The 12,703-nt window shown below is 38.8% G+C and overlaps 1 protein-coding gene across 1 annotated transcript in view; it reads left to right on the top strand.

The window, feature by feature from the left end:
* The window catches only part of LOC118309994 (copine-9-like), a 171,314-nt gene that overhangs the window by 58,674 nt on the left and 99,937 nt on the right, over positions 1-12,703 (top strand). Inside the window, exons 5-6 of the mRNA XM_047332947.1 lie at positions 8,351-8,390; positions 9,002-9,004. Of these exons, the coding sequence (XP_047188903.1) occupies positions 8,351-8,390; positions 9,002-9,004 (43 nt within the window). The remainder of the gene's footprint in view (positions 1-8,350; positions 8,391-9,001; positions 9,005-12,703) is intronic.

The following is a 12,703-nucleotide window of genomic DNA, read 5'->3' as shown; positions in this document are numbered from 1 at the left end:
CTCAGTTACACCAATAGCGTTTGAGTATTTGTGTGAGATATGAAGTAAATACTTAACACACCAGAGTCATACTCATACAGTCTAACAGCTTTATGGAGAATATCTTTATTCATACCAGTGAGTTACTGGCTGATTTCAGAAGTGGAGACGTGTAGACTACAATTCAAGTATACTAATTGTTTTCAGATATTGTAGCCCGTGTGTCCTTACATCTCAATCATATTAGCTACTAATTAAGATTCTAGATTAAATATGAATTTAAAAAAAAACTTTTCTCATGAATTTACTCGGCTGACAATCTGTTGTTAGCAAGCTTCCAGGACTCTGCTGCTGCCACAGAGTCACATTTCACCATTAAAGCTTATTTAAACTCTCGTATCTCCTCAGAATCACTGTGCACTCTTCCTTTGAGAAATACGCTGCACGGATCCTGCACTGCTGAACACGCCCCCTTTTACCCACTTACTCCGGGTCAGTTAACGCCGACTTGACAGACGAACATCATAACCACCTTCGTAATACCGTTTACCTCAAAGTCAGGCAGCCCGATTTTGTCAACCTTGAAGTTTGTTGTTAACCCCGCGTTGAATCGGAGTAGGTTAACCGCACAAAGCTGGATATCAACTGTCTTAGTCAACCCTGGGTTTTCCTGTCCAGTTACGAGCCATTCATGTGAAAGAGGTGGAGTCAGTAATTACAAGTGACATCCTCAGAACCATAAATAAAGTTTTAAATATTAAACGAAAAAAGAAACGCTGATACGTGCAGGTCGATTTGGTTTAAGTGACATGTAAAAGTGACATTCCACAAAGGGAAATGAAAATATAATGTCAAATAACTAAAATAAAAAAAGACTTACACCTGTGAAAAAGATCTGACCCGAAATCCTGTAATGATGGACGTTATCTTACATTTGGATGTTTTATGTGTGAAGTGTTTATGACGAAGCATATCTTAGAGAAATGTGGTGATTATTGATCGCTGCTTTAGTGCATTAAGTGACGTTAGGCCTTTTCACGTTAAACTTTGAAGTTATGTCAGACTGTCTGCTGCTGAAGCGGAGCAGAGAAGACATTGTGTGTGATGAAGTATCAGGACAGCCCTCACACAATCTTAATCTGGGTCACTGAGTCATTTTAAACCCTGAAACTCATTCACAAGTTGAGGCAGTGGAGTATGCAGGAGACAGATAATAACACTGCAAAATAAACAGTCCCGATGACCCATCTGCCAGGCCATCCTAAAAGTCAAAGTTAAGTAGTTGATTCTTTGCTGACCAGATATGAATGGACAATATTACTGGCAGGGATTTTTAGAAACAGGAAACAGCCAAAGTGAAGTGGTTGGATGACAAACCGCAGGAATAAATGTGTAAATCAAGAAACCGGAAACCTGTAGCTGGTATAGGGTTCCATTCCAGGTCATGCGTGTCATTATTCTGCCACAAAAATTCATGAACTCTTGTTTCTAGTGGCCTTTTGTTTGATTGCTATTCCTTGTGCATCTGTTGTTTTGGTTTCTTGATCCCTTGTCGTTGTTTCCTGTTTTGTTTTGTAGTGCCTTTTTTTGTCTAGCTTTTAGTTAAGTTACCTTTGTTATCCCCTGTGTTTTGTATCATCTTGAGTTTGTTATTTCCTGTTATTTTGATGTCGTTCCACATGTCTCTGCAGCTGTTCCTAATGTGTCTCACCTGTCTTCAATCTTCCCTTGTGTACGTAGCCTCTGTGCTCCCAGTCCTCTTTGTCAGTTCGTTTGGTTAGTTCCCTGTGTCTCCCGGTCTGTTATTATACCTGTGCGTAAGTTACTGGTGTTTTTGGTTCCCAGTGTTTTTTCTTCATGGATTTCTTTTGTTAGATGTTTCCTACCTGAAAGACTGTGAGTCTCCTTTTTGTATTCTTTAATTAAAACAGTTTTTTCTGTTGATTTCGGTCCTGCTCTGTTAAATCCTGATAATGTGAAAATAATGTAAAACTTCCAAAACACCATTAAGATAAAATTCCTTTTACTGACCAACAGATCAACAACAGTTGGTCACATATGGCGTAAGATTTGTGTCATATCTCGCGAGTGCGATAAAACATGCTCAACAAGCAAATTATATAATTTCACACGCCAAAATATTAGTCTTTGCGCACCAATACAACAATCAAAAGTTGTACAGGCAGCTGTGCGCGTGAAACTGGCACCTGCGTGTATAAAACAGAGCAGCCACCACGCACCCACGAGTTTCTGCTTTGCGAGCGGTGGAAGGCATATACACGCTCTGCAGGTAACTGCTCTTGAAGTCGAATTCTGCTCGCGCAGATTAAACTGTCTTTTGACATTTTGGTGTGGAAACCAAGGGAAGCACTGGTTGTCCTATGATTGGTCAGTTGCTTTCAACACGGTCACACCCACACGTGTCCTTGTGCCTTGATTGACAGCTATCGTTATAGGAAGGTCAGAGTTTTTTAAATAATATATAAACTTTATTTAAATGACCATGTTACAAAAACACATACAAAGAAAATGCTCACATACGGCAACTGATATTTTGTTTTTACATAACAAGTGAACTACCTCCTACAGAAATGTGTAAATGTTAATATTAATATGACAGCTTGAAAAACGTTTTAACCTAAACACATATTATTAAGGTACCATATAATATTAAAACCACATCAGTAAAATTAATAACAATAGTTTAACAAAAAAGACAAAAAGACAATAAATTTAAAAAAAAAACAGCAAATAGTGAAATATAACACGGGGCTAAAATAAGTCAGACATAAGTATGTTGAAATTTCTGACATGGCTATTTTTTAATCTGTTCAATGGATTTTTTTTTAGTAAAGAAATTTCATTTTTTAATACAGTCCATAATGGGGGTGTTTTGGCATATCAGGATTTGGCAATGAAGATGTTATGATTAAAATTCCTTTTTTGTTGTCTAGAATTACACTTAATTGAATGTTTTTAAAAGAAAAGAAATCTATGTTAATGGATTCGGATTTGAGATGATCATGCAAGTATCTCCATAATATTTGAATAGCTTCACAAGAATAAAATAGATGTTCAGTCGTTTCCACATTAGTGTGTCTTCCTGTTCTTCCTCTAACGATAGTTGTCAATCAAGGTATGAGGATGAGTGTGGCTGTTACCGTGTTGAAAGCAAGTGTCCATTCATAAGAAGGCCAGTGCCTCCATTGGTTTCCACCCCAAGATGTCAAAAGTCAGTTTCATCCGCGCGAGCAGAAATCAACTTTAAGAACAGAGTTTACCTGGCGTGTATGGCACGCCAGGTAAATGCCAGGCATACACGCGCTGGTAGGCGTGTATGCCTACCAGCGCTCGTAAAGCAGACACTCGGTGTGTGGTGGCTGCTAAGTGCGCGTGCTGCTCATTTCTATACCCGCAGGGGGCAGTTTCACATGCGCAGCTGCCTGTACAACTCTCGATTGTCGTATTGGTGCGCGAAGACTAATATTTGCGTGTGTGGAATTATATAATTTGCTCATTGATCATGTTTTATCATGCTCGCGGGATATGACATAAATCTGACGCCATAGTCACTCTGCTGACATAGCCTGACATTCCTACACACCAGAACTTTTGAAAACACCACCTAAAAATGGGCGTTGAGCCGTTTCCAGGGTGGACCAGATATGGATTGTAATCGCAGGAGGATGCCGTGGTCTCCCTGATGTTGGCTTGTGAGAGAGGATTCCAATCAAAGGGAGCATTCCACTGGAGGATATAAATTATTTATCTCCCATCTCTCCGCCTAGGTTATTTTTAGCCCACTGAATTACAATAGATACGTAGATGTGGAGTAAATAGTGGGGTCCAAAAGTCTAAGACTTCTTTCCCATTTACTTGAATGAATATTTATTCCACATTGCATGGGAGATGAATGGCCTGAAGTGATGAAATGTGACAACAAAAGAGATTTGTGTGTTGAAGGTTGTAATCCACAATGAATTTTTGTCCATTCGAAAAAAAAGTTTGTTCATAGTCCTCCACTCACCACAGCTTCAAACGCGTCCATCTTGCAGCCTATTACGGAGCCAGCTTTCTTGATCAGTTTGTTCAATCTGTTTGTGTCGCTGGCTCTGATGCTGCTCCCCCAGCAGACCACAGTGAACAACAGTACACTGGCAACAACAGACTGATAGAACATCTCCAACATCCTGCTGCACACATTGAGGGATCTCAGCTTCCTCAGGAAGTAGAGTCTGCTCATCCCCTTCTTGTACACAGTCAGGCTGTTGGTTTTCCAGTTCAGTCCGTTGTCGATGTTGACTCCCAGGTACTTGTAGTCCTCCACTGTCTCCATCTCCTCGCCCAGAATGAAAAAGGGCTTTGAGGCAGTTCTCTTCCTCCTGAAGTCGATCACCATCTCTCTGGTCTTGTCCACATTCAGCGACAGGGGATTTGTTCCCGCCCACATAATCCTCCTGACAGACAGACAAACAAACAATAAGACAGACAGACAGACACACAAACAAACACAAGAGTCACACACAATACTTGATAGAGGGACCGATCATTCTATTGAAGTTTTTGGTGTTTTCGATAAATTTCTAATACAATATGTTACACACACCAACAGCTTCTGCCATCGATTTTCTCTTTCAGCTACAAAGAGCAGTTTTTAGCTTGAAAGAAAAAAAGTCATTATGTCATAATTAATATAGCAATTTCATCTACTAATATCATAAATATTGTTTAGTGATCCAGACCAGATGATCAAACTTCGAAACTGATTGTCCTCTGAGACCGTTCCTCTTCTCTGATTTGTTCTCTGGTCAAGAACCAGAACAAATAAACAGTATGAGTGACCATTATGTTAGAAATTATGTTTGATAGTGAGGAAGCTGCCCCAGCAACTAAACCTGTAGTGTTGTGAGCTTATTGAAGACCCACTAGTCCAGTCCTGTGGAGAACTGAACAAATACCAGCCATCTTAAAAGAAAATAAACCTTTAGCTGTGAGCATTCATTCCATCATTCTGAGAGCACAGATGTTGCAATCATTGGTTATGGTAAAGAAATGTAATTAAGGCTGTTCTACATTTTGTTTCTGCACCCTAATGAATCATACCTTAACGTAACGTGCAGTGGTGTGGATTTAGGCTTTACAGTGCCCTGCACTCTGCTGTTTCTAGGTTTTAATCTTGAAGGCCTCATCCACTATGCAAGCTAAATATGTAAATCACATATTGTCCACTCTCACATTTTGATAGGCTTCGTTAAATTAATCCCTTTATGTCTTTTTTTACAGCCAATATACATGTAAATAAACAATCTTCACTAAAATGTAGTGAGAAACACTTTAACACTTTTATTTTTTCGAAACATTAAAAATGCAATTAATACTGACTGAGTCTATGTTACGAAGCTATTTAAATTTTAACGACTATAAGTGTGTTTTCCCCTCGAGTTCTAAAGGTCAAACCAAAGTACCAACATTTTTCTAATGCAGGGTGTGTTTGTGAGTCCCGTCATGCTTCAGTGTTGTATCAGCCTCTCCTCTGACCATGCATAACCCTGGTCAGAGGAGCCATGCATAAGTCATCACAGCACTGCACGACTGAGGGGTGAAGTGTGGAAGAGCAGAAAGGGATAAACATTGAGAGCAGGACAGAAACGTGAGGTGAAACATCAGAGGAGATACCGTGATACACATTTTGGAGGAAATGTAATTGCTGGATGACTTTCCTCCTTCCTACATTTACTGGATAAGATTCATTGATACATGTTGTATAAGCAGCCTGCTTGTTGAAATTCCAAAAGAGAGAGATCAAGAATTTCAAATTGCAACAAAATCTCACACTTTGCAAACAGAGCAGAGTTGAGCACTGCGTGGGGTTTTCTTAATCCTACTCTTGCCCTCTCATGCTGGATTCCTGACCATTACCACCCACTCCCGCAATGTTTTGTCCACTTCTGCCCGCTGTTTTTTTCTGTTTTTGACTCACTCCCTTTGAAGGGAGCCACAAAAAACATCCTAGAAACAAGACCAAAGTTGTTGTTGTTTAATGGAGGGTGCTTGATATGAACGATGTTTTGTGTTAATCCTCAATCAAGGAACCTGTAGTTTATCTTTTGACTGCCTGCCTCCACATACACGTTTTAACGTTACCTGAAGGCCACCGTTGTCACGTGTTGAAAGAGCAGGACAGTCTCAAAAGGCAAAAACAACAAAACCACTGTAGAGAATACAAAACAAAAGAAACCAGGAGAGACAGGAACGGATTGGTGCAATCCTCACAGACATCATCACGGACTGGAACAGAACAGACAGGTTGCAAACAGGACTAACTGACAGAGGACTGGGAGCACAGAGACTAAATACACACAAGGGCTGTGTCCCAATTCAGGGGCTGTATTTGTTGACAGCTTGCGTCACAGCGTCACGCCTAGCCTGTCCCAATTCGTCAGCTCCTTCAAATGCGGCAAACAAATGCGCTCTTCAAGCCCCGCGCAACGAAGGATACACTGGAAGGATCTTACCCGGCCCAGGCTATCCCAGGATTCATTGCGCGCCGGCTTCGAAGGGAAGTAATTGCGGCTGACTATTTTTTACTTTAACTTTTAATTTGTAAGTATAGGGCTTCAAAAATATATTGCTGTTAAAATAGTTTTGTGTTAAGTTATGTGACAGTCGCGGAGCTGCTGTATCAGACGCATGAATATTCCCAGCACATTAGAAACGTAATGTAATAATGCGTTTATGACTAGTAAACCAGACCGTGAAGTAAAACTGACTGTTGTGTTTTGTTTCAGACTCCTCACTTCATAAACTGGGCTGTTTTAAAGAAAAGAGAAGAAAAACTGTTCAATTAACAGTAGCCAGATATTAATTTCTGTCTTTCACATTTTCTCATTCTTTGCAATATAACTATGTATGGTAGTGTATATGAATACATGTTGATATGTGTGTATATGTACATATTTATTCTTATTATTGTTTTACTGTACATCCATACAACAATTTACGTATTAGTCATATTTTTAAACAGACAACTGCACATTTTAGCCTATTTTCCAATATTAATGTATTTAGCTTAGTATGTAGCTCTTTTCTATTTTTATTTCATTTTTTTTGCTATGTTTTAATATCCACCTCTTCTCTGATGCCGTTGACTCTTTCTGCTGCTGTAACAAGTGGATTTCCCCAGTGTGGGATTAATAAAGTCTAATTTTATCCTAATGCTCATTGTGCAGTAAAATGGTCCCTGTCAGTGTTTTAATATATATATATATAGTTTTTTTCAAATAATATTATTTATACATTCATGAGTATGTTGCAATTTACTGGTACTGGTGTTTAGAAGTTTAGCTGAACTACTTTCTATTCTGTTGGTACTTAATCCTACAGCAATGCAACATTTTCTATAAAATCATCAAATTTAGACCAATACATTACATACACAGATATGTGGCTTTTAGTGGACATGAAAGTTAAGAAAAATTGTAATCTGACTACATTTGCCTCAGAGATGTAGTGTAATAGAAGTATAACTTTGCATTAATCAGAAAATACTAATGTAAATGTACAAGAACCTTAAATTTGTAGTTAAATATTAGATATGTAATTATATCATCAAAGTGAAATGATATAAATCATACATTAATAAACTGTTGTTAATTTATTTTATAAAGATTAACCAGTCTATTTTAGCCATGCTCTCCTCTTAAGGCTATATGTAATACCTAATCAAGTCAGTTGGTGGCGATAATGCGATTCGCCAGTGAAACAGGAAGAAGAAGAAGAGGAAGGAAATCCACCGTAGACCGGTCTCATTTTCGTTCGCCTGTCGCGGTGTACGGGGCCGATGAAGGAGTAGCGCCTCCGTCGGCCGCGTGGGCTACATCCTCAAAGGTGAAGACAATCCCTGGGGGCATGAGACAGGAAAAAGTAAAGTGAACAAAACAAGACACAGGAAAAGGAAGTGAAGTAACATGAGGACAGGAGCTATAAAGTAAAACAGGAAAAAGCAAACAAATTTCAAGGAACACAAGGAACTTAACAGAGGTACACAAGGAAATTTAAATGAATAAATCAAAGTCCATAGAAGTAATTAAAACATGAATAACAGTACACTGAGACTCAAGACAAGACTTTACAAGCGCCAACAGAGTTCAAGGGGGTAGAATCATGACAACCGTAAGTTCTTCCACATGCTTTGAAGGAGAGGATGGGGAGGGGTTTTCAGTTGGTTGCAATCTGTAACTTCCCCACCAGATGCCACTAAATCAAACAAACCAAACCTTTACCGTTAATAGTTAGGACATCTGTACAATTGTGTCTTTTGTTAGGTTATAATCGTGTGTATTTTGAATTCTGCTGTTTTGTTCAATTACAGGTACAATGTGGATACCAGGAGCTCCAACCTCTCTAAACATGTAAGCAGTCTTTAACAGGTCCCATCAACATGTTCAACAATGACATGGTATGGAATCTTGAAGCTGACAAAATCAAATCAAAAAAACAAACAAATCAATACTCAAATGAATAATGCTGTTTGTTCAACAATTGAAATAAAATAAAGCTTGATAGTTCAATCAGCTGGTTAATATTTTTTACATACATTTTTTCTATCAATCAAATGAGATTTTAAACTCCCTGTACACCTCTACTCCAATTTGCTAATTTACATTCCCAACTCATTGGGCCTTATGCAAGAACATGTTCGTATTCTTATCCTACATTTCTCCTACATCTGTTCGTACCGTGAGTTTGTAGGAACAGGTGCCACGTTGGATTCATCAAACGCTACTATTGTCAGAAAAGTGTGTAAATTGCGTGCGTGAACAAGATGAATGTCACCTGTGCATATTTGACGAGCGTGCAAAATTAGTATTACAAATTAGCAAAATCAATGCCCCCCAAATACCATATAAGGTTTTATTTCCTGCCTCATGTCAGGAAGAGTTCATTAATGAAAACGGCATTAAAGAGAAAATAGAAGAAGATTACTAGATCGGAGATTGAAGTCCTGGTTTCGCAGATCCAGAAAGTGTATATTTTAGCAGCATCAGCAGGAGTTTAGTGACAGACTAAAGCAGAGCGGTTTATACCGAGTCACCTGTGTTTATATTATACAATATGCAGCTAAAATTATTTGATGTGTCTTCTCTGGCGTGTGGAGCAGTTTTAATACCAGTTGGGTTAAGGCACATCCACCTGCACTCACAACACCAACTGTGCGCTTTACCACAGCACAAGTGTGCACATAATAAGAAATCCCAAAGTACGAAGAAAATGGTGAATGTGGGAAGTTCTCCTAAATCACTCGTTCGCATGATTTAAGAAAAAATCTGTTCGTATGAACAGTTCTTGCATGCGGTCCAATGTTTCCTTTTGTTTTGACCTTTGTCATAGAAATAACAGATAACACAGAAAACAAAAGCCTCCAGCTAATTTTCAAAAAAACCCTCTGGTAGCTCAAACACAGTGATCACTTACCCCTCAGCTCGCCACTATGCTGACTTTAAGAGTACAACAGAATGCAAGTGAAGTATTAGGATTGAACTTAGAATCCTGCAAATTACTTTTATTAGGTTATTAGAAAAAGGTCTTCTGTTCAGAGTACAGAATCCGTGGTGACTGAGGTTTAAACAACAGCCTCCCTTGTGTTTAAATCTCATATCAAGACATTTCTTTTCTTTTAGGCTTATTTTTGATGCTCACTTGCCTTGATTTGATTTGCTTCATGTAGCTTATCAAATAATAACATACATCTTCTTATTTTATATTTAATATAAATGTTACTTTGGGAAAATTGCAACAGTGCTTAGACAAAAACAAAATTATATTGTACGATATTATTATAATAATGTTTGATTTATTTGACTCATATTTGACATATTTTGGTTGGGGACTTCATTACTTTGGTAGGCTTAATCATATATTAATCAAATGGAATTTATAATATAAGAAAAAAGTTTGTTAAAAAAACCAATTTACATCAAGAGGATGAGTTGGGCTTTAAATGACTTACATCAGTTGTTTAAAGTGATATTTCATGATAGAAGTATTCTACATCATCCCAGAACAAATCACTGTACTGTGCAGCTAAAACAATGATTCCCTCCCTGTATTTATGAGGAATGTTGTGAAGTCTTTACCTCTGTCACATTGAAAAAGTAATCAATGGGTTTTTTAATAACAACTTGAGATGTTTTCATTGTGTTTTACCAGCTTTTCCTCTAACTTGTGTCTGCCTTTCCTTCCTGACTCCTTTGCCTGGATGAGCAGAAGGTAGGCTTATGTCATGTTGCGTCCCTTTATTTCATTTCTCCTTGTGGTCTGCTTGACACCTCCAAGTCCTGGCTGTGGTGTTAGCACCATGTGAAGCATACAGCTGGGTGACCTTTCATTGTGTTTCTGTCTTTGGCTGCTTAAATGCTCTGAAAGTGATTTAAAAGGGAAGGAAGTCACACTGTAAACAAATGGTGGGTTTACTGCCTCAGAGAATGGTAAACTTAATGGAGCAATTTTTCTGGATTTAACTAAGGCCTTTGACATTGTTGACCACTACTTACTCATTTGTACTTCTAGTGCCAATAGTTGTGAAATTCAGAACTCCCTACAACACAAGTTTGACTCCATTCAGAATTAGTTCTCATTCAACAAACTTCTGTTAAACAAAAATAAATCATGCAGTATGTTGTTTGGTACCAGTCAAGCACTTGGTGACTCTGCATGTTTGACTATTTCTTTTAATGACGGTTTACCCCTTGAGTATATGACTTCCTTTAAATACTTAAGTCTTTGGGTTGATCCACTGCTTTCTTTCAAAAAACATATTGAGAGCACTGTCAACAAATTAAGCCGGGTATACTTCATTGTTCCATAAATTGTTTTACTTTTCAGATGAGGAAAAGAATAGTTTCACAGTTGTTATTGCCTATATTGGACTATGCTGACATTGTCTACCAAAACACATTTGACGTACATCTTCAACCTCTCAATATTATTTACAACAGCATCTGCAGATTCTTCCTAAGGTGTCCTTATCAAACTCATCACTGCTCCTAATGTCATCTCTGACCACGCCCCTGTCACTGTGAGTATTCAATTGGGGGCCATGTTTATTCACGCACCCCCTGGCTTTTCAACCCGCGTTTGCTTTCAGATGAAAACTTTGTGGGGATGATTTCTGACCAAATTGATATGTTTTTAAGTATAAATAAGACCCCTGACGTCTCAGCATCATTGCTGTGGGAGACATTAAAAGCGTACATTAGATGGCAAATAATCGCATACGTAAATCATGAGAATCAACAAAAGAGGGAAAAATTGAACATCTTAACAAGGCGTATTGCTCAGCTGGATGACCTCTATTCCACCTCAGCAACTCCAGATGTGTATGGGGAACGCCTCTCTTTACAATCAGAGTTTAACACACTGACTACGGACCATGCCGCTGAATTACTGCTTAAATCCAAAAGTAATTATTATGGACAGGGAGACAAATCTGGCAAGTTATTGGCACATCAATTACGACAAACTGCATCCTCCCACCAAATCTCCCAAATTCTGACACCTTCTGGTACTACAATTGACCACAAAAAAATCAATGATGAATTCAAAGACTATTACGCTCCTCTATATACATCTGAATCCAACGCTGACACACATGACTTCATCACCTTTTTTTAAGTCGCTTCAAGTCCATCCGGATATGGCCCAACAGCTGGAGAGCCCGTTGAGTAATACTGAGCTCGCTGCTGCTATTACAGCTATGCAGGGTGGCAAATGCCCAGGCACGGACGGGTACCTGATAGAGTTTTACAGGAAATTTCAACATAAATTAGTCCCTGTTTTGATGGATATGTATAACGAGTCATTTCAATCTCTTAGGTTGCCTTAATTAAGCTTCTATTTCCCTTATTCTAAAAAAGGATGAAGATCCCCTTACTTGTTCCTCTTATCGGCCAATTAGCTTGTTAAATGTGGATTTTAAATTGTTATCCAAAATGCTTGCCCTACGCTTGGAAGCTCTGTTACCAACCGTTATCTCCCCCGACCAGACTGGATTTATCAGAAATAGGCACTTTTTTTAACCTGAGGCGACTTTCCAATACAATCTACCATTCCCCCATGACTTCTGTACCAGAAGCTGTGATTTCCTTGGATGCGGAAAAAGGCCTTCGATCGCGTGGAGTGGAGATATCTTTTCTATACATTGGAGAAATTTGGCTTTGGTGGTGGCTTCATCTCGTGGGTGAAGCTATTATATTCATCCCCCCTAGCTTCAGTGAGGACAAAAAACAGCCAATCCGAATACTTTCCCCTCCATCGCTCCACCCGTCAGGGGTGTCCGTTGAGCCCCCTACTCTTTGCCTTAGCTTAGAGTCCCTCTCCAATGCGCTTCGAAGTGAGTCTCTCTTTATGCTGACGATCTTCTTTATGTCTCCAACCTCTCGGTCTCCATCCCTGTGACTCTCTCTGTTCTTAATTCATTCGGTTGAATTGAACCTAAATAAAAAAGATTTTTTTGAAAAAGAGAGTTATTTCCCTTGAATAAGGCTACACATGAATACCCACTACATACCTTGCCATTTAAAACTGCAAAACATAGCTTTGCCTACCTGGGAGTTCAGGTGACTGCTAAATTTAAGGACCTTTATAAAGGTAACTTTGACCCACTTCTAACCTGTGTACAAAAGGATTTTGACAGATGGTCAGTGTTGAATCTGTCTTTAGCTGC

The sequence above is a fragment of the Scophthalmus maximus genome, chromosome 6 (genome assembly GCF_022379125.1).
Source record: "Scophthalmus maximus strain ysfricsl-2021 chromosome 6, ASM2237912v1, whole genome shotgun sequence".
Lineage (NCBI taxonomy): Eukaryota > Metazoa > Chordata > Actinopteri > Pleuronectiformes > Scophthalmidae > Scophthalmus > Scophthalmus maximus.
Note: the sequence above shows the minus strand (reverse complement) of the source record. Positions and strands in the feature narration are given on the sequence as shown.